The sequence below is a fragment of the Ambystoma mexicanum genome, chromosome 1q (assembly GCF_040938575.1).
Source record: "Ambystoma mexicanum isolate Mex_15411 chromosome 1q, UKY_AmexF1_1, whole genome shotgun sequence".
Classification (NCBI taxonomy): Eukaryota; Metazoa; Chordata; class Amphibia; order Caudata; family Ambystomatidae; genus Ambystoma; species Ambystoma mexicanum.
Genome location: NC_090922.1, coordinates 638,379,232 through 638,401,772, shown reverse-complemented (window position 1 = coordinate 638,401,772; position 22,541 = coordinate 638,379,232). Strand labels below are relative to the sequence as shown.

Here is a 22,541-nt window from a genome sequence, read left to right as displayed (position 1 = left end):
GTAACCCGGTGTGTCACAGGGATGCTAGAAAATATTTGGGCCCTGGCACTTATTTTCTTACAAATTAAGCACCGCATGCCACGCTGAAGAAGTATGGGAGCAGAGATTATGCAATTCAAAAATCCAGTACAGAAAAATTAATCCAGAGCACATGAAAAGGGGCAGCTTTAAAGGAAGCAAAAGGCTGGCACCAGGGATCTGTTGGCAGTATAACTCCAGTTATTTGGTGGGTGTGAGAGAAAGAGCATGTGACCAAGTACCACAGAGGAGTGGCACTACAAAAGGGATTCAGGGGGGAGTGGGTACATGAAAAGGAATAGTGTACCTTTACATTTTCATAATAGGGATATTTGGCGTAGGACATGTTTTGGGGAATTATATGAATTTAACAATATGTTATCAGAAGAGGATCTCGGGTTCATGTGTATAGAAGGATCTGCAACTTATATTTGTGTGGCAGGTGTTCAATTCTGGAAGTTAATAGAAATTAACTTAAAGGGTAAACATTTGAATGTGTAATTATGATAGTTGGGGTTTACTGCATAATAGAGGCTAATGTTAATTAATTGGAAGATTCATTATGGTTACTTTGTGAATTATAGTGGGAATATTGTATTCTTAACATTTTCTTTATATTTACATTTGATCATATGGGTAAACAGAACAAGTCAGGAAACAATCACATAGATACATAAGAACAGCATCAAAGCAGCGTGCTTTTCCTTCTCTCTCCCTCCCAGTATGCCTCGTGCCATGCCTCGGAGAGAGGTAATTAACTAATCTGAAGGAAACATAACCATATGCCTTCAAATAATCTTTTTTTCTTCTGCCACCTCATTAGGAGTCGCTCAAATAAATAAATAAATATTCCAGATACTACATACAACTTTGGAGTTCCAAGATGGAATGGCGTTGTCCCTACAGGACTTCTCTGTGGCCAAGTGGCTTACAATACTCAGTACTGTTGGCGCCACTAATCGGTCCCTTTATTTGAGCAGGTGCACATTACGTTACCGTGTCCACTTCCTCTGCCGGGATGCCCCTTAGACGTCCATACAACTGAAGGTGCTCACGCCCTGTGAGAAGGTCATCGATAGCATCAAACTGCGGACAGTAGCCCATGTTCTGATGGACGTCAGCAATCTTTTGGAGGATACTGTGTAGAGAAGTACAAAGATGCATCCAGCTGCAGTTAGTACGGAGTTACAAAAAATGTAGCGCGCATGGATATACGGATATGTCTCACAGGTATCCAATCATGAATTGTGAAGACATTAACATATACTGGATTCTTTGTGACAAATTCTTTACTTCATCCCACTCAAAAGAGGCCCATGCAGAGCACCACCGGGAAATCTCCAGAGTTCCCTGTGGGCCCGTCCACCCCTGGTGGCAATTCCCAGGCGAGTTCCTCAGGTAGCTCCCTATATGAATTTCCTCAGTTTCCTAGCCCATTTTTTGCAAACTTGTAGTGGGCATTCCTCCTCAGTACCGGATCAGAAAAGATATCAAATGTTGCCTGAGTTAATATTCTAAACAAGCTTTGGCTTGTAATTTTACGAGAATGTAACACAAAATGCACAAGACAATAAAAAACACAGAGAGCAGCAACAATGCCTCTACACAGGCCAAATATTCTTAAGAGATATTCCCACCTCTTCCCCAAAGCAACCTGCGAGAACAGGTTCAAAACAAAAGCGAATTCGTTTGCACAAAAATACTCGGCGCCATACCTTGAAGGCAGTGTCTAGAATCTCTATGTTACAGTGTACATTACTGTGGAGAGAATAGATGTCTCATTGTCCAAGCAATGATCTGCCAGCATAGGTGAAGAATGGACACCAAACAGTGCCTGGCTGCTGCCGTGATTTTTTTCCATGATCGCTATGTACGATTTATTGGTACGCCATAGGTCTGAGGGAAGATTATCTGAGACTTGCCATTTGTGTGCAGTAGTCAGTTCGGGTGCCACTAGGCAATGGGTTACCAATCTCATTCTGCTACAGTGAATTGGGTAGGTTCCCCCCTCATCTACATCCTCCATCACAAGAAACTTAGGTTCTTGAAGGAGGAGGAATTATGTCTCTGATCAGGTGGACTACCTCGATCCAGAACGGGAGGACCCCAAGACACTCCCCCCATATGTGAAGCATCATACCCACTTTCCCACAATTTCTAAAACATGGGCATCAACCCCTTTTGAAGACATAGGCACTTGAGGGCCAATCATGGGAAGCCGACAGGGGAATGCAAGCCCCCCGCCAAGGCCCACACTAAGGCCCTCTCTGTGCTGTCTGGGCCTGATTGGGCATGTGGCTCCCCTTCTTATTAATGCTGGGAAAGTCATGCGCTATGCTGGGTACTTCATCCTTGTGCCCCTTGACTGTGCCATCCCCCCTGTCACCACGTGAGTGCTCACTGTTGCTCAGTTGCCTGCCTGACTGTTAGTTTAAAAATCAAATATGGGTGTGCTTTCATCCTGCATTGTTTGTGACTGTTAAGTTTAAAAATCGAACTTAGGTGTGTCACATCCTGCGTTTGTTTGTTCTGCTAGTTAAAAATCCAATTTAGAAAATCAAAGGTGGTAATCAATTGCAGAGGACTTTGTTCTTTGGGCGAATTCAATCTTAACATTTTTTAGGATTATATCACTAAGGTTTGGTTGTCAGCTTTGGGTACGTACTATCATCTTGATTATCAGAAATAAGATTAGATCAATTCAGTAGAGGTGTACATTTCCCAATTGCGCCAAATACAAGAGAAAGTATTTAACTTTTGTCGGTGATAGCCATGATAGAAATTACCACACTTGGTGAAAGATTTTTGTGAAAATGCTTTATTTCACAAGGTGTTTGTATTTTCTCACAAGGTATTTGTATTCTCTCTACACGTGTTTCACCCTTAATATTCAAAAGGGATCCTCAGGAGAGTTTCAATTCAATTGTTGTTCTAATTGGGTGTTTTGAAGTGATTTTAGGATTTACTGTCCTTAAAAAGAAGAAGTTTGAGAGTTCGGAAGCTGGGAGAAGGATGCAATTGTCCTCTCATAGGCACTTCCGGTGCAACACCGCATGCGTCTAGGAGAGGACAATTGCATCCTAAATTGCATCAGTAGATCCTAAAATCACCTCAAAACACCCAATTAGAACAACATTTCAATTGAAATTCTCCTGAGGATCCCTTTTGATTGTTAAGGGTGAAACATGTGTAGAGAGAATACAAATACTGAGAGAATACAAATACCTTGTGAGAAAATACAAACACCTTGTGAAATAAAGCATTTTCACAAAAACATTTTCACCAAGTGTGGTAATTTCTATCATGGCTCTCACCGACAAAAGTTGAATACTTTGTCTTGGATTGGCGCAATTGGGAAATGTACACCTCTACTGTATTGAAAAATCCAATGTACTCCCTTGACCTGTGTACTGTTTCTGTTTCTTGTTCCCTTGTACGCCCCCTTGTACGCCCCCCCTTTAGCTTCCACTGCTTTTCTCATTCCTATTGTGTGCTTCCTTCGTGTGCTTGCACCCTCCTGTCAACTCCCCCACCTGTGCCTTAGCTACTCAGCCTGGTTAAATGTACCACACTCTGTGCACCCTTACAATGGTGCTTTCTATCCCTCCTATCTTCTCTAACTGCTTCTCTATCTCCTATCCTTCATCGCTCACTAAGTCTGGCAAGAAGAAACTTAAGGACACACTTGGCTGCAGCCCAGGCCTTCCTATCACTGACACCTAATTCAGTGCATCCAACAGAGAGGCTCTCACCGACTTCCTCTTTGTCGTTCTTTCTCACGACTTATGGACTCTACATATGGTCGCTGTGCTCTCTCCCTACTCTTCCTCACACATCAATGGTGGCACACTGTGGGAGGTCCTTCTTGCCTTCTTGTCGACCTCCAGGGAATGATACCATCTTTGTACAAGGGCCTCAGCCCAACCTCCTTCTTTTTGATAGGCTCCTCCCTTGTGTTATCAACTTTCCACCTTCCTCCTCACAGGCTCCCTTGCCAACTGCTCCGGCGGCCTCCCTGGCTCCCTTGCCTGCTAAGCACATCTTGGCTGTCTTGTCTTCGCCTGGTCACACCGCCTCTCTTACTATGGCTCCTTGGATGTCTTCTTCTATCCTGGCTCCCTTGCATACACTCTCTGCACTGACAACCTTGTCAGCCTCTCCCATGCTGGTGCCTTTGCCACCCACTGCTGATGCATCTGGGGCTCCCTTGCCCCCGTGTCCCCTTCTTCACTGGCTCCCTTACAATCTACCACTGTCCCGGGTCCCTTACCTGCACTCCCTTTGGCCCCTCTGCCTCTCTTGCCTCTATCTCTCAGGCACCTGTGCTGCTTACGGGGGGTGCTCTGTTCCCTGCACACACTCCCATAAGCCTTCCAAAATGGCAATCTGCTCCACGTTGCCACGCTTAACTCTTGCTATGCAGTCAAGCACTCCTCCAACATCTGCCACCTTCTTGAACACCTGGACCTTGAGGTTCAATGAGACGTGGTTTAAGGGCAGCTCTGTCACGAGTTTTGACACACTTCTCTGCAAAGTCTCCAAGATCCTCTCTGTGCCCAAGCTCTACAGGCCAGGAGGGAGAATTGTCCTGATCTTTCCAGAGTGGATCCCTGTTTCTACCATTCTCACTCAGGCCTATTCTTCTTTTGAATGCCTGGTCTGAAGGCTCTCTCTCTATCCTGTCTCCTTTCTTACTTTGGCCACCTTCTATCGGCCGACAGGCCAGTTCACCCTCATCCTCTCTGAATGGTCTGACCTGGCATCTTCTCCCCTTTCCTCCTCCTCCCATCTGCTCCTGCTGGGGGATCTTAACATCCATCTTGACTCTCCCGACTCTTCAGGAGCTTTCCACAACCTATGCGACTTTCTCTCTCTCTCTTTCTCCATTCTGCCCTGTGGTCCGACACACATGGCTGGCCACACATGGGATGCTCTCACCTCCATAGACATCCCTCTCTCTATCCCTCTCACTACCTCACTCTCATGGACTAATCACTCTCTTCTCTGCTCTCACTTGAAGCTTTCTTCTCCTTTAGCACTGGCACACCCTGCACTGCCTCCCACCTTCAAGGTCACCCAAACCATGAAAAAATTGTCACTGGCTGCCTTTGCCTCCACCTACTCTCCTACTCATACTCTTGCGGCTGACTCCCACCCTGATACAGCCCTCTCTAACTTTCACCTTTCCATCTCCAATACTCGGAGACATCCTTGCCCCTGTCATGAGGGTCCGGCTGAAAGCTGCCAAAAAGTACAACTCTTTGTATGAATCTGACTTGGCTGACATTAAACGCAAGTGCAGGGCAGCGGAGCAGACATGGGGATCTTAAAGTGCACCCTCTGAAAAGATGGCCTGCTGCCTTCTGCAAAGGCAATATAGACTCTGCATCAGGTCCAATAAAAGAGTCCATATTCAAGCCTGCATCTCTGCCGCATCCAACAACATGGGAAAACTTTTCAAAGTCTGCAAGGAACTGGCCAACTCTACTGCAGTCTCATCCTCTATTGCACCCGCCCAGGCCCTTTGTGGGGCCCTGGCTGCACACTCACTGCCAAAACACAGGACATCCTGTCCTCTCCCTACACCGCACCCACTTGTGCACCATCATCTCTTGAGCACCCCACGGCTGCCCCCACCACACCCCCTCTTCTCTCCTCCCACTCCCCTGTCACACCTGAGGGGGTTTCTAGAAAAGTGCAGTCTATAAAAACTCCTCCAAACAGGTGGACCCTTGCCCCTCCAAAACTATCACGGACAACATTGACTCTCTAGCTACACCCTTGGCAGACTTCTGCAACCTCTCCTTTGCCACCAGAGTTTTCCCCACTTCTCAAGCATTCTCTTGTGCACCCTCTGCTAAATAAAACCTCTGCCAACACTTCTATTCCTGAAAACTATCACCCGATCTCTATCACTCCTTTCCTGGGCAAACTCCTGGAGAAGTTGGCTATCTCTCAGCTTACCCTCCACACTGAATCTTTTGGTTGTCTCCATGACCATCAGTCTGGCTTTACAGCATCCAGAGGCATGGAAACTACTCTTCTGAACACCCGTGAAGACCTGCTCTCAAACCTTGACCCTAACGCTCCCTCTATTCTCATTCTTCTTGACCTCTCCTCTGCTTGTGATACAGTAAACCACAACATCCTGATCTCCTGTCTCCCTGATACTCTGGGCATCATAGATCAGGCACGGGCGTGCCTAGCATCCTTTCTCTCTGGCTGATCTTCCCAGGTGGAACTTGGGTCCTTTCTCTCCGCTATCACTCACTCTACTTGTGGTGTCCGCAGGGATCTAATCTATCCCCCTGGTTTTTGATGTCTACATGGTCTCTTTGGTCCACAAGATCTCTGCCTTCACCTCCAACTTTCAGAGTTATGCAGATGACACACAGCTCTCTTTCAGGCTACCCTCTGCCTCTTCCTCCTCCTCACTCATTCCTGACTGACTGTCCGCAATTCAGTCCTGGTGTGCTGCCAATGATCTCTTCCTTAATGCCAGTAAGACAGATATCATCCTCAATGGGATCCCTGTTCCCGCTTTCCCACTTTCACTCTGGCCGGCCTACCTTGTTCCTGCGCCCTCACCCACCAGTGAGGCAAAAAATCTGGGGGTCATCTTCGACTCTACTCTCTCCTTCTCTTCTTACATCTCGGACATCTCCAAAAAGTCCCACTATCACCTGCACCTCCTTAGAGGTATTCTACCTTTTCTTACCTTTCCCCAGAGGCTCCCCATCTGCAGAGCCCTGGTTCTCTCAAGAGAGGACTACTGCAACAGTCTCTTTCTCAATCTTCCTACTTCTACTCTCCGACCTCTTCAACTTATCTAGAACAGAACCGCGCAATTTATCCTTGGTATCAAGCCCAGGGACCACATCTCTCAGGTGCTGAAATTCCTCCACCAGCTCCCGTGGTTGCAAGGATCAAGTTCAAGTCCCTCTGCATAGTCCACAAGGCTTTCTGAGACCGGGGCCTGTACTATCTAGAACACTCTCTTCCTAAATACTCTCCTTCTAGAGCCCTCTGCTCGGCCTCCTCCATCTCTCAGCGGGTGAACCACTTTTCCAATACCTTCCATGAGAGGGGCAACCACTCTGCACTTAACCCAGGCCCCTGCTGGACTGTACGCACTTGTCCCCTTTCCCCTTCCTCGCACTTCCTGTCTGCGCACTTGCACGTCCTTGAATGTACTAGGCCAGCAAGATTGTCTGTCCTGTTCTCCCTCTGCCTCCCCTCCCTAGCTTGGTTGGGCCTGTAATATTTGTGCATAGGTGCATTAGTGATGAGCAACCACCAATCATTCTGAATATAGGCAGGCCTAGTACGGTAGTTTATTGATTGTATGCCCCTGAGCCCCTTCTCTCATTCATTCCAATCATGCCCTTGGACTGCTAGAAATGCTTCTGGCCTAGTTTGCTAGTCATTTTTGTTAGATCATTCAGAAACTTCAAGGCCTAAGACTGACGACTGTATTCCCTTGTTCCCTTCCCGCCTTGAAACGCTTTGAAGCACTTCACTTGTGTATAAGCGCTTTACAAATAAATCATTACAATTACAATTACATATACCACCCATAACACACATTGTAGGCATTTCCCCCATGCTGAATGCAACCGGAGGATAGAGACACTGTCTTCATGATAATCGCCCAATATTCCGTCTCTAAATTCCTGACGGAGATCCCATTCTCATTTAACTGCACAGGTGGGTTTGGCACCATCTAACTTAAACTCCATGACACCAATTACCCATGTTTGGGGACACTAAGACACCCCTTGTGTGTATAGAGTTTCAAATGGTGCCTGCTGTCAGAAGCCGGCTTCATTGATCATCGGCTGAGTACACCAATGTCTAACCTGGTACAACAGAATGTGACTCGTTACTCAGCCTCAAAAGTGGATTTTTATTAATCAAAATCTAAAGGGCCCCTTCCATATATATTAAATGTGCATTCCGAGGCCATCTCGCTGTCTCCGTTGGCCGCTCAGGGAGTTGATCCACTCTAAATAACGAGACTGTAAATACGGGCCTAGAGATTTCCTGCAATATAGTGCAGTGTAAATAAATCAGTGAAAGATTGCAGTTTACATGGGTTATCATTCACCATTCACCAATGAGGCACAGGTGTTTCTGATCTATCTGATGCAGGTACTATTGAGTGGTCTCTCATATGCCCAAAGCTTACCACCTTCGTCCCTTTCGCAGTGCTGGAGACTCACCACTAGGGGGCAGTGCGGTGCTCTTAAAGGGGCAGCACGATTAAGTTTTAGATTAGGTAGGCTTTTCTCTCTAGGCAGCCTACGGCTAGTGCAGTGCGGGATGCAGCCACGTGGGGGCAGTGTGGTGCGAGACCTGGTTAAGGCTCGCACATCTTAAGGATAGCTGTTTTTGTTGTTGCCACGAATACAGCCAAGTAGCTCTGTGGGCAGCCCTTTATAGCACAAGGGAAGAATCTTATAAGGAAAATGTTGGTATTTGGCTGATTAGTGATGTTGCTGGGGATACGTTTTGGCAGCAGCAGGCTGATTGTCAGGAGCAATTTCTTCCTTTGGTGAGGACAGCCCTTGCCTGCCATCAGGGGAGCCATCTGATTAAAGGGGATTAAGAGGTTGTATTTAGGAATTCAGGTACTACTTCCAGTAAATATATTACAGATAAGGTCCGGCAGGGAGTTTTATATTGCAGGCCTGGGAGCCAGCTATTTTGGTGGTGTCAGGGGACGGTGGTATTAAATAGAATTTCACTATTAGTAGGAGGGCAGGACAGGGCTCTGAGTCTAGGGGCCTGGTGGACGCCCAGGCATTGAGAGAGCCCCTGAGTATTATTAGCAGGGCATCTAAAGTCCAGCTGGAGGGGGCAGTGATGGAAGTTAAGGGGGAAAAGGAGGTAGGTGAGGGGAGGCCACAGCGCAGAGCGGCATCAGACGGCGTCCTAAATATTGACTTGGAGACCAGAATAACTGTTAGGTAGAATTCTCAGAAATGTGTTATTCTCTTCTACCTTACAGACCCCAGCTCTTTGCTGGACCTTAGGTCATTTTATCTCTCATGTAATTTCAATGTGATTTCATTTCTGTGTTCTTTTTAACTTTGGAGTCTGACAAACTCCATAGGCATCATCTTTACATTGTGTCACACAGCACCTTATGTGCAGTGGCACAGGGAAGTCTCTTAGATTTCCCAACACTTTAAATACCTTCTCTTGGTGAAACTACTATTTCCAAGAGCAGTGCAGTGAAATTGACTTTACTTACATTTTGTAACTTTCTAGACCCAGCACACACTATCTTACCATAGGGTGCTGGAGGAGTTACTTAGTATCCCCTTTGTCTAGTTTCTCAGGTAAACATTTGTATGTTAACTTTCCTACAATTAATGGCTGGTGGCAGTGGTTTACTTTTTACTACCATTGTGTGTTTTTTCCATGGGCTGTGTTCGCAGCCACGGTAAGGCACCCATGGGTGCCCATTTTGTCAAAATGGCCCCGGTATAATTTTTTCCCCATTACTTGTCTGGAAGGTCCTTCTTGAGATTTATTCTGCGTGCCAAAACAGGTTTGGTTTCTTTATTCATTTTGTCTTTTTTAGGATTCACGAGTGAAGCCCGCCTCTGGCACCAGTATGTCTGGCAGGGGCAGGAAATGAGGGAGGTGCCCGAAACTCCCTGTGCTTAATCCTCTTGGTTACAAGAATGCACCCAAAGGTGATTGGCTGGCTGGCTGTCTGGCAAGGACAGCCACCCTGATGTGTGATTGGCAGCTAGGCTGGAATGAATGGGAGAAACCTACATAAAAGGCTTTTTGGCTTGGAAGGCAGAGTCAACCACTGGACGAAGGAATCCGAAGAACAACTTGGAAGAGATGCCTGCTGCTATTACTGGACCTTTGGTTTGCCCGGTAAAACCCTGCTGCTGTGCTGAAGCTCCGAATTCGGCTCGACTAGAGAAGCCCTCCAAGGACAACTTCTCCCTTTGAGTTGGTGGGACCAATCAACTCCAAAGTAAGCCTGTCTGGACATCATCTCGAAGCTGGTTGTATTTCCACTGCACTTGCTGCTGGAACCAAAGAGCCAGGGAGGAGAACATCAGATTGTGTGCGTTGGACCCGAGCGCTAGGAACATCCTCCGGACTTCCCTGTTGCATGACTGACCAAGCCTGAGCCAACTCAACAGAGTGCTGGACCCCAGAAGCAAGGAAAGTCTGAAGTGTTATTCGAGAACCACAGTGTTGCTATTTTCTGTCAGACGCGAGGAGCCGAAACACTGAAGGACCGCTGAACTGACGTTTGCCCATTGCTGCGTCTGACCGTCCCATTGCAGAGCAGGAGTCCCCAGACGTCCTCCCTCTTGTCCCCACTACTGAGGCTCAGGAACAACAGGATCTGCAGAGCTGTACAGGAACAGAAGCCAGCTGGAACCATTTCTTCTAACCAGAGGTACTGTAAACTCTAAGAGAACTTACCTCTTGTTCTGTAGCCTTGCTTGCTCTCAGTTAAGACCTGTCTTGGTTACCTTGCAGAGCTGCTAAAGCTTTGCCCTTCAAAAGCCTCCCAGCTAGTGGCCCTTCAAGTGTTCTATTTTTTACAAACATTTCTACAAACATTGTGCAAGACTTTTTACCTACCTGCAAAGAAGATCTTCAGTCCCTCTTGACATTGTGCAATTAACATTGCCAGTCCTGGCTCCCTGAGAGACTCCTCTTTACCTCTGACTTTGTGCTTTGGAACGTGTTGAAAAGAACTTGCCAGTTTATGAAAGTATTTGTTAACCTTTGTTTTATTCCTCTATTTTATCTTTTTCACCAAACTCAGTATTGCTCTAAATGTACCACTGATAAATCAATGTCCACAGTGTCCTAGCTATTTAAGTCACCTGAGGGTGTAGGAAGTGTGTGTGTGCTCTCCCCAATGGGTATGGTCTGATTTAGAGAAACTAAGAGAGTGTTTTGAAGTATATTTAAGTGTTACATGTTTTGCTCCCTTTCTGAAGAAGGCTTATATAACTGACTGTGAAATAAATTAATAATTGTTTTATCAAGAAACCTTGAGTGTAAGTGTTTATTTGAATAATTATTGTGAAACTCTGTGTCTCAACCTTGCTGCTCACATTGACCCCTCTTGAGATAAGCCTGGCTGCTCGACCACACTACCAACCTGTGTAGTTCAGACTTATACCAAAGGTTGGGTCCCTATTGCCAGGAGGTCAAGGTTATAGCATATACTCTTGCCTAACACTGGTGGAAGTCGGTGAGGATCTATTATAGAGTTGTTACATAGGGTGTTTGCTTTACTTTTTTTATTTTTCAACTTGTTTTTTATTGACATTTGCAATTAAACAGACTATCAACTGAAGTTTAACATAACCCCTCCCTCCGTCAGTAATCCCCTCCCTCCCCCAGATTTCATGGTTTCACCAAACATTCTCCCTCCCTGAGATGAACGTCCATAGAGCCCCCTTAAGCAACAGATTATAAGGGTATTAATATTTTAGCACTGCAATAACTCCACCAGTCCCCCTGATTCACAGGCCTGTTTCCTCTTGGGGATCAATAATTCCCAATAATATCATCGCTCTGGGGCACCAAGCTCTTCGCGCACCCTCCTTTAAGTATGCCAGGAGGGGAGCCCAGTCGGTTGAGAAGTGCATGAGTTGGCCTTGTATAGAGTAAGAGAGCCATTCCATGGCAATTTCTGACCAAGGTTTTGCCACCCACTCGTGCTCTTGTGGAGGGTCTTTCTTTTCCCACCGTCATGCCAAAACCATTGCCGCCGACATCATCATTATAACATACAGCTTGCGGTCCATTTTCAAGGAGCTATCAAGCAGAGTACGGTTCAGGCCTATCATACTGAGCCCCCATTTCCACCACCCCCCGTCCCAAGGACTCGCCTCATGGCCTGTTGAATGTGACCCCAAAACGTTGCCAGTTTCGGGCATTCCCACCAAATGTGAGCCCATGTACCCGTTCCTCCGCATTCCCTCCAACAATCTTGGGTGACCTGGGGAAACATCTTTTTCAGTTTCACCGGGGTGAGGTGCCACTGAAACACTAGCTTCAACCAGAACTCTCGAATCTGGAGGGATCTGGTTAATTTCGGTATCTGGGCCCATAAATATTGCCATTCCTTTACATCAGTAGCGGTTCCCGTGTCCATTTCCCATTTCCCCATATAGGGTCTAGTTGGCAGTGTTTCCCCCTCCCTAATGTATTTATATATATCGGCCATCAGGCCCTTATCCCCTGCATGAGTGTCTAGATATTTTCCAAATGGGGTTAGTGGGCGCATGCCTGCCTGCTTCATGGAAGGGTGAGACAGCCAATGCCTCAGTTGGATGTACTCATATCTGTGCTTTACCTCCAGGCCAAATTCTAACTTGCATTGATCAAACTCTTTGACCTTTCCCCCCGCAAACATATCACAAACCATCCGGCAGCCCCTAGGAACCAATCATCGAAGGATGCCTTCTTACAGCCTGGAGTAAATTGAGGGTTCTCAAATAAAGGGGTAAAGGGGGAAGGCCAGGAGGTAAGATGCGCCTGTGAGGATGCCTTATCCCATGCCTCTCCTGTGGTTGAGGTAATTTTACTTATGTACATTTTGGGCGGTCTATCCGACCTCGGTTTCCACAACACTACCTCCAAGTGTTCCATTACCACCGCCCTATCCATAGACCTCCAAGGTTTATCCCTATCGTCTCTCTGCCAGTCCCTGAGCACTCTTAATTGCGCTGCTAGATAGTATGATCGGAAGTCAGGCTCTCCCAAGCCGCCCCGTGAGATAGGTGTTTTCATAAGAACTGCCGCCAATCGGGGGCGCTTTGATTTCCAGACAAACCGGGTTGTGACTTTCTGCAAAGTTTTGAAGAAAGGGTGTGGAACCTCCACAGGAAGGGCAGCAAAATGATACAAGAGTTGCGGCAAGATCGTCATTTTAAGGACATTGATCTGCCCCAACCAAGAGATACAAAGAGGGCCCCTATCAACTAATTTCGATTTAAGCTTTTCAAGAAGGGGTGGATAATTTGCCTGGTACAGTTCGCCTATGTTTTTAGTGAGAAGGACCCCCAAGTACTTTATGCGTTTATTCACCCACTTGAAGGCCTATGCCCCCTTGATGTGTTGTTCAGAGGACTCCTACAAGTTGAGACTAAGGATCTCAGATTTACTAGTGTTTACTTTCAGGCCAGCTACTTGGCCAAAGTTATCTAGTTCTTCACAAGCAGCTGGCAGGGAGATCTCAGGGTGGGCTAATGTGAGAAGCATGTCATCTGCAAAGGCAGCCACCTTGTGGGCCCCCCCTCCAAAAGGAATACCTCTTACGGACTTGGTCGATCTTATTGCCTCCAGAAACAGCTCGAGATGGAGCGCATAAAGCAACGGGGAAAGTGGACAACCCTGCTTTGTGCCTCTCTCCACTCTCACCGGGGGCGATAACTGACCATTGATGGCAAGCCGGAAAGTCGGAGAACGATAACTAGCACCCACCCGCGCAAGGTATTTTGGGCCAAACCACATCTTAGCCATAGTAGCAAAGAGGAATCCCCATTCCACTCGATCAAAAGCCTTTTCGGCGTCGACTGCTAAGATGAGGGCAGGGATCTCCTTCAAGTGTGTTTTCTCAAGTAGGTGGGCTACCCTCCTGACATTGTCTGCTGTCTGCTGGCCTTTAATAAAGCCTGATTGATCGGAAGTTATTAGTTTAGGCATGATGGAATCCAGCCTAGTTGCCAAAATCTTCGTGTGGATCTTCGCATTCACATTTATAAGCGCTATTGGACGGTAGGAGCCACACTCCTCTGGGTCTTTACCTTCCTTACGTATGAGAATGACCTTCGCCTCATCCATGGACCTTGGCAAGACCCTGGAGGAGCCAATATAATTGAACAATTTGGTGGGATGGGGTATTAGGAATTCTTTGTGGCGTTTATAAAATTCGCCTCCGAAGGCATCTGGGCCAGGAGCTTTATTCAGGGAGAGGGAAGAGATAGCCTTCCTGACTTCATCTGTGGTTATATCCCCTTCCAGTTGTTCTTGCTCTCCCTGCGATAGGGAGTTAAGGGTCAGGTTGTCTAGATATAGACTTTGTTCATTTGAGTCTGGATTATTTGAGGAGTAGAGAGTGGAGTAGTAACTATGAAACTCCCTTACTATCTCTGGGTTGCTGGTGTGCATTGCACCTCCTTCCCCCTTAATTCTCAGGATGGTTTTGTCCCACTCCTCCCTTCTCAATAACCTAGCCATGAGGCGATCAGCTTTATTCATTTTAATATAATATTTTTGGCGCAGGCGGAGAAGGCTCCGTTCTGCCTCCCTGGTCTGAATAAAAGTCAGCTGGCCTCTCACCGTCTGAACCTCCCTCGCCAGCGCTGGTGTATTTTTCACAGCCATTTGCGCCATTTGCCTCCTTAAGTTTCTTGCTGAGCCTTTCTTCCTCCAGCCTTAATTCTTTTTCTCTCCTCGCCTTGACTACAATAATTTTACCTCTTATCGTGGACTTTAAAGCATCTCACCATATTTGTGGAGATGTGTCGCCTATGGAATTATTCCCTGCAAAATCCTCGAGCTCCTGCTCAATTTCCCTAGTCAAGACAGGGTCTTTAAAAAGAGGGGATGGATACTATCGTCAAGGTCATCGGGGCATGATCTGAAATCGCGATAGGACCCAGTATGATCTCTACGGTGTTCCCTAACAAGGAGGAAGACACCCATATATAATCAATGCGGGAATGGGTGTTATGTGCATGTGAGTAGAACGTGAATCCTATCTCATCCCCCCTGGTCTCCCTCCAGGCATCTACCAAGGCCAGTTCTAGAATTTTCTTCTTCAGGTCACCGGAGGGTCCCCCCTGTGGTCCCCACACTGCCCTACTTCTATCCTTGACCTGTTTGCTTTACTTTTGTTCAACTAAAAACCTTCACAAGGCTAGGCTCCACTAGAAATAGCAATTGTAACATGCCTAGTATGGATAACTTCAAGCAGGAAGCCCTGCTCATTCTAACAGTAGAACAACTGAAAGAAATGTGTAAAGTCAGGAATCTCACTGTTAAAGGAAAGAAACATGAATTAATTACAAGGTTGTTAGATCACCAAAGGTTGGATAGTAGGCCTGTAACTCCTACTACTCCAGAAAATGTGGAAATTCATATTGAGGATGATAACTCACTCTAATGTCTTAGAAGAGTCAGAAGAGGGGAGAGGAGTCACAGGATAGGAACACCTCTATGCCTCAGCCTGTCCTTTTACCTCAACCTGTGTCCACTGGGACCCCACAAGGTCCATCACTGAGTCCAGAATATGTGTCTCTTGATAAAATGAGACTTGAGTTGGAATTCAAAAGAATACAGGCTCCAGCTAAAGCCAAACATCAAGACATCAAACTCAGGGAACTATACATTTCAACATGCTCTTGAAATTAGGAAACTGTCTCTTGAAAATGTTTCTATTCCAGAGACTTCTAGGTCTTCCAGTTTAAAGAAGCCTCACCTCCCCAAAGAAGCAGTGAGTATGCATGGTGCAAAACTTGATATTTTGGATTGGTTGAGTGCTTTCGAATACAGTCATGGGATTCAGGGTCTCACAGGGAATCAGCCTATTCCTTGGCTTTTGTCTAGGCTTCCCCAGTTTGCAACTGATGCTGTAATGGAGGTGGGGGAACTTGAAATATTGGAGTATGAGGGGAAATAGCAGCACAAGAAAGATGACAAAGAAAATTCTAAAACAACCCACCCAAAAGAAGGCCACACATATAAGAAGGGTAAACCATGTGGGAAACCAGGTCAGTCTAGTGAGACCTCTCGTGCCAAACCTTAGGGAGGTCAGCAGAAACCTGCATTGCAGAAAACATTTGGTAAATGTTATGCTTGTGGGTCTACTGACCATGTGAAAGGGGATCCCATATGCAAGGGTAAACCTTGAGGGGTCCACTCTGCCTCCTTAGACTTCATCCCTGAGGGAGAAGTACATATGGCAAGTGGAAACTTTCATTTATTGGCTGAAGACCCCATTGGATCTCAGCCAGTGTTTCTTTAGTGTCCCTGCGTCTGTGGGAACAGCAGGATGTAGATGTGTATAACTCTATTCCAGACAACACCAAAGAAAATTACAAGGACAGTGTACTTGTTAATGGACAGGAGACCTGTTTCATTTTAGACACTGGGGCCAACATTACTGTAGTGGATGACACCTTTTTCAAACCTGAGGATGTTGCTAAGGTACCCAAAGGCCCAACTAAGCTTGCTGGAGGCCCTATCAAGATGTTTCCAATACTACCAGCGCTCATCCAGTGCAACAATATGACTGTAAGAATACCTGTCAGTGTTCAAAATGAGGTGCCTGGGAGAGTCTTGTTGGGGAATGACTTAAACGCTCTTGGAGTTGTATCAAGCACCCCAGGCCTCCCAGTAAAAGGAATCAGGAGCAGACTAGGAAGGCCAGAGAGGTCACTTTAGATGACTCTCAGTGGGCTGTTGCAGAGGTACCTATAACACCCAGTTCACAGGAAGAACAAACTTCAAATTCCAAGAAGAAAGAGACAAAGGGGAAACCTAAGGTCTCAGGAAGAAAGAAAGGTATCACTCCTGTGCATAAAACATGAACATCCCCGAGAGGACAGTCCAGGATCACATCTGTGACCCCTCCACCAGCTGAGGCTGAGTGGGAGGAAAAACCAGAGGATGGTGAAACAGTTACTGGTGAAACAGAACTGGGAGAAGACCTTCCCCCTGTTGGAGATCTGGATCCTAAAGACCACCCTGAGCTGCAGACTTTGCTTGGAAGGTGGCCCCAGTAGGACAGACTTCAGCAGAGGTCAAAGAGAGTGTCCTACTCTTGAAGGACTTTGCCAACAGGCACCTTCCCAGCTGGAAGGGCAAAAGCCAGAAAAGCACGGGATGTACTGGGAGGATGGCTTCCTTTACAGTGAGCCTATAGAGTCTACTCCAGAGGACTACAGAAGACTGCTAGTGCCTCAGGAGGTAAGACCTCAGCTCCTACAGTTAGCCCATGAGGTTACTTTAGCTGGTCACTTAAGTTTTAAGAAGACTAAGGAAAGAATTTCTCTTTATTTCTACTGGCCCACAATGGGGTCTGATGTAGATACATTCTGTAGAAGCCGTCACACTTGTCAGACTTCTGGCAACAGTGGAGCCAATAATGTGGCACCTTTGGTGCCTCTCCCAGTGGTGGGAGTTCATTTTGAGAGGGTAGGAATCAACATTGTTGGTCCCTTAGACCCTCCCACATCTTCAGGTAACCGATTTATATTAGTTGTGGTAGACCATGCTACCAGGTATCCTGAAGCAATACCCAGGAGAACTGTTACTGCTCAGGCAGTGGCTAAGGCCCTACTTGGTATTTTTACCAGGGTAGGTTTTCCTAAGGAGGTTATCTCAGACAGGGGGGGGAAATTTCATGTCCCACTACATGCAAGCCATGTGGGAAAACTGTGGAGAGACCTACAAGTTCTCAACAGCCTATCATCCCCAAACCAATGGACTGGTGGAGAGGTTTAATTGAACTATGAAGAGCATGATAGGTGCCTTAGAAGAACCCCTTAGAAGAAAGTGGGACCTTCTACTGCCATGCCGTCTCTTCGCTTATAGGGAAGTTCCTCAAGAAGGGGTTGGCTTCAGCCCCTTTGAGCTTCTCTATGGTCATCTGGTTAGAGGTCCATTGGCCCTAATTAAGGAGGGGTTGGAGAGTGCTCCTTCCCACAAGCCAGTGAGAGACACTGGGCCTCATTACGAGTCCGGCGGTAACTGTGGCGGTAAAACCACCTGGTTACCGCCGGACTCATATTACCATTCCACCTCTGTGACTCCCGGAATTACCAGGGCATTACAGCCCCGTTGTCCTGAGAGTCACTGAGGCGGAATGGTGTAAATCCCCATTCCCATTGAGTCCTATAGGACTCAATGGGAATGGGGAAGTGGAAACACTGGCACCATCTCGTGATGGTGCGGGTGTTTCCACGTCCGCCTGCAGGCGGGAGGTGTTCAACCCGCCAGGTCAGACCTGGCGGGAAGATCACCTCCCGCCTGCAGGACTCGGGATCGGGAGTCCAGAATTAACAGTGGCAGCGGGTTTACCGCCACTGTTAATTCCAGACCGCCCGACCCGTAATGAGGCCCACTGACTTTGTGTTAGGTCTCCGAAAGGAGAATGACACACATGATGACAGAAGCTTCAGAAAACTTGAAAGCAGGTCAGGCTCTGGTTACACATTGGCATGACCAGAAGGCCAACATGGTTGAGTTTACTCAAGACCAGCTAGGTATAGTTATGGTACCTACAAGGAAAGGGGCCTTACAGGACAAATGGATTGGACCCTTCAAGGTTGTGGGCAGACTTGGAGAGGTCAATTAATTGGTGGACTTGGGCAATCCCAAGGAGGCCCCCAAGGTCTTTCACACCAATCGCCTAAAGGCATATGTATCCAGACCAGAGATGGGAGCTTTGCTCTTAGCATCTGATCAAGAGGAGGAGGAGAGTAAACCTCTGTCTGACCTTCTCAGGGGAAAGCCTTTAGATGGAAAAGTAGAAGGAGTTAATCTCTCTTCTGATCTCACTTTGGACCAACAGGAGGAGTGCAAGACTCTGTTAAATCAGTTTGCCTCCCTGTTTTCATTGAAACCAGGCTTGACCCCTCGGGGCCAGCATGATATTCTCACTGGTGACTGTCTATCTGTCAAAAGCAGGGGTTACAGAATGTCAGACCATGTAAGAACCCATATAAAGGAAGAGGTTAAGAAGATGATTGATCTCGGAGTAATAGAGCCATCTACAAGTTCATGGGCTAGTCCTGTTGTGCTAGTGCCAAAGGCAGGATCCAAGAAGTTGAGATTCTGTGTTGACTATATAGCTCTTAATGCAGTCACCACGACTGATGTCCATCCTTTACCTAGGACAGATTAACGGGTGTATAAACTTGGTTCAGCCAAATACCTCAGTGCATTTGACCTAACCTCAGGCTATTGGCAAATAGCTCTGACAGACCGTGCCAAGGAGAAAACTGCATTTTCCAACCCAGGAGGCCTCTGCCAAGTTAAGGTTATGCCTTTTGGTGTAAAGAATGCACCTGCTACATTCCAAAGGATGGGAAATCATGTTCTGAATGGGATGGAGGACTTCTGCATGGCATACTTGGATGACATTGCAGTGTTCAGCCCTACTTGGAAAGAGCATATTGAGGTTCTTGAGCAGGCCCAACTGACCATAAAGGCAAGCAAATTTCAAATTGGTCAGAGTAAAGTAGTTTACCTTGGACATCAGGTAGGAGGAGGTGAAATAAGGCCATTGCCTAGCAAGGTACACGCTGTACAAGACTGGGCCACTCCTACTACTCAACCCCAGGTGAGAGCCTTTTTAGGTCTCACTGGTTACTATAGGAACTTCATTGAGAATTATGGGACCATAGCATCTCCTTTGAATGTGATCTGCTCACCCAAATCCCCCAAGAAGGTCAGGTGGAATAAGGAGTGCACTAAGGCATTTGAAGGACTTAAGAAAGCCCTTTGTCAAGCTCCAGTCTTGAGAGCTCCTGACTACAACCAATCCTTTATAATACAAACTGATGCTTCCAATACAGGTATGGGTGCAGTTCAGAGTCAGCTGGATGCGAAAGGCAGGGAAAACCCTATCTGCTTCATCAGTAAGAAACAGAAGGACCGAGAAACAAGGTGGACAACCATAGAACGTGAATGTGTTGCCATTGTGGTATTCTTTGAAGAAGTTTAGACCATACTTGTATGGATCTACTTTTCTAATTCAAACAGACCACCAACCCTTCAGATAGTTAATGCAGATGAAGTGGGAGAATCCTAAACTGTTAAGATGGTCAATCAGCCTTCAGGGGTTTGATTTTACTATAGAACATAGGTCAGGATGTAATCACCAAAATGCTGATGGTCTCTTCAGAAAGTAGACTGACTGGGGTAAGGAGATTCATCCAAGAGTGGATTAAATCCTCCTGTCCCTTAGTCCGGGGGGGACGAGTGCTGGGGAGAATTCTCAGAAATGTGTTATTCTCTTCTACCTTAGAGACCCCCAGCTCTTTTGCTGGACCTTAGGACTTTTTATCTCTCATGTAATTTTAATGTGATTTAATTTCTGTGTTCTTTTTAACTTTGGAGTCTGACAAACTCCATAGGCATCATGTTTACATTGTGTCACACAGCACCTTCGGTGTAGTGGCACAGGGAAGTCTCTTAGATTTCCCAAAGGTTTAAATACCTTCTCTTGGTGAAACTACTGTTTCCAAGAGCAGTGCAGTGAAATTGACTTTACTTACATTTTGGAACTTTCTAGACCCAGCACAAACTATCTTACCATAGGGCGCTGCAGGGGTTACTTAGTATCCCCTTTGTGTTGTTTCTCAGGTAAAAATGTTATGTTACCCTTCCTACAATTAATGGCTGGTGGAAGTGGTTTACTTTTTACTACCATTGTGTGTTTTTGTCACGGGCTGCATTCGCCATTTCTTGTCAGGAAAGTCCTTCTTGAGATTTACTCTGAATGCCAAACCAGGTTTCGTCTCTTTGTTCATTTTGTCTTTGATGGGATTCACAAGTGAAGTCTGCCTCTAGCACCAGTATATCTGGCAGGGGCAAGAAGTGAGGGAGGTGCCCGATACTCCCTGTGCTTAATCCCCTTGGTTACAGGAATACACCCAAAGGTGATTGGCCCTGCTCTGTGATTGGCAGCTAGGCTGGAATTAATGGGAGAAACCTGTATAAAAGGCGAGGCTTTTTTGGCTTGGATGGCAGATTCAACCACTAGATGAAGGAATCCAAAGAAGAACTTGGAAGAGACACCTGCTGCAACTCCTGGACCATTGGTTTGCCCGGTGAAGTCCTGCTGCTGTGCTGAAGCTCCGAATTTGCCTCGACTAGAGAAGCCCTGCAAGGCAACTTCTCCCTTTGAATTGGTGGGGCCAATCAACTCCAAAGTAAGCCCGTCTGGACATCCTCTCGAAGCTGGTTGTATTTCCACTGCACTTGCTGCTGGAACCGAAGAGCCAGGGATGGGACCACCAGATTGTGTGCATTGCTTTTAAGTCTGACCCCGAGCGCTAGGAAGATCCTTCTGACGTCCCTGTTGCATGACTGACCAAGCCTGAGCCACCTCAACAGAGTGCTCGACCCCAGAAGCAAGGAAAGTCTGAAATGGTATCCAAGAACCGCTGTGTTGCTATTTGCTGTCAGACGTGAGGAGTTGAAACACTGAAGGACCGCTGAATTGAAGTTTTGTCCATTGCTGTCGCTCACTGTCCCAATGCACAGCAGGAGTCCCCAAATGTCCTCCCTCTTGCTCCCATGACTGACTCTCAGGAACAATAGGATCTGCAGAGCTGTACAGGAACAGAACCCAGCTGGAACCATTTCTTCTAACCAGAGGTACTGTAAAGTCTAAGAGAACTTACCTCTTGTTGTTTAGCCTTGCTTGCTCTCAGTTGAGACTTGTCTTGGTTACATTGCGGATCTGCTAAAACTTTGCCCTTCGCAAGCCTCCCAGCTTGTGGCCCTTCAAGTGTTCTATTTTTTACAAACATTTCTACAAACATTGTGCAAGACTTTTGACCTATCTGCAAAGAAGACCTTCAGTCCCCCTTGACATTGTGCAATTAACATTGGCTGTCCTGGCTCCCCGAGAGACCACTCTTTACCAGTGGTCGAAGTGGGCAGGAGCTGATGGAAGCGGTGCACCTGCACATCTTTTTTTAAAGTTTTACTGTTCCTATACTTTTATTTTAAAAAGAAACCGTTCCGGAATGGGTTAGCCCCATCAGTGACACCAGGGGGGGTGGGTGTCCTCACAGGAGCAATGACAAGCACGCATAGGGGTACAGGTGAGCATACGCAGGTACCAGGGAGTGCTGTAAATATGGAAGCCGGGGAAAAAGCATCAGATACAGTAACAAGTGGCGGGGTCACACGGTTGGGGGGCGGTCAGCCAGGGCAAGCCTCCGTCACAATCCAGGAAAATGTCTGGGGTTTACTGACCTGGCACCTGCCCCTGCCCCTGGAACCCAAAGAGAAAATATAGAAAGATAAATACATTGACATAATCACACTCTTGGATTACAGAAGGGTAGTGGAGAGCAAGGACTCTAAGGGTGATAGAAAGGACAAGAAGTTCTTTGTGGAAAGATCATTGTCCAATTTGGGGACTGGTTTTTCGATATTCACAGCCATACTGTTGGAAAAGTGTCCAGAGCTCAGTCAGAAGTTGTGCTCATACAATCACCTAATTTTGACAAGGTATCATGAGTGTATATTTGGCTCATGGTTGGTGTACGATGAAAGATTTAGGATTGCGAAGGCAGGAAATGCCATGCTAGACTGGGCCTCTAGGGCACTGGACTTATGGGCAAGCTGCAATGCAGCACGCCCAGCCAGCAGTAAAGGGTTCACGCCAGGGCAACAGGGGCAACCCTTTCGGAACAACGGGGGAAGTAGGGGCAAAAAGGGGGCCTGCTGGGCATACAACAAATCCTTGTGTGCTAGGCCAGCCAGGAAATGTAAGC

The 22,541-nt window shown here is 46.7% G+C and overlaps 1 protein-coding gene across 2 annotated transcripts in view; it reads right to left on the bottom strand.

The window, feature by feature from the left end:
- ABCA4 (ATP binding cassette subfamily A member 4) overlaps positions 1-22,541 on the bottom strand; it is a 1,737,150-nt gene that overhangs the window by 85,122 nt on the left and 1,629,487 nt on the right. For both annotated transcript variants that reach the window (XM_069641223.1, XM_069641222.1), the window contains one exon: positions 1,015-1,156. In XM_069641223.1, the coding sequence (XP_069497324.1) occupies positions 1,015-1,156 (142 nt within the window). The remainder of the gene's footprint in view (positions 1-1,014; positions 1,157-22,541) is intronic.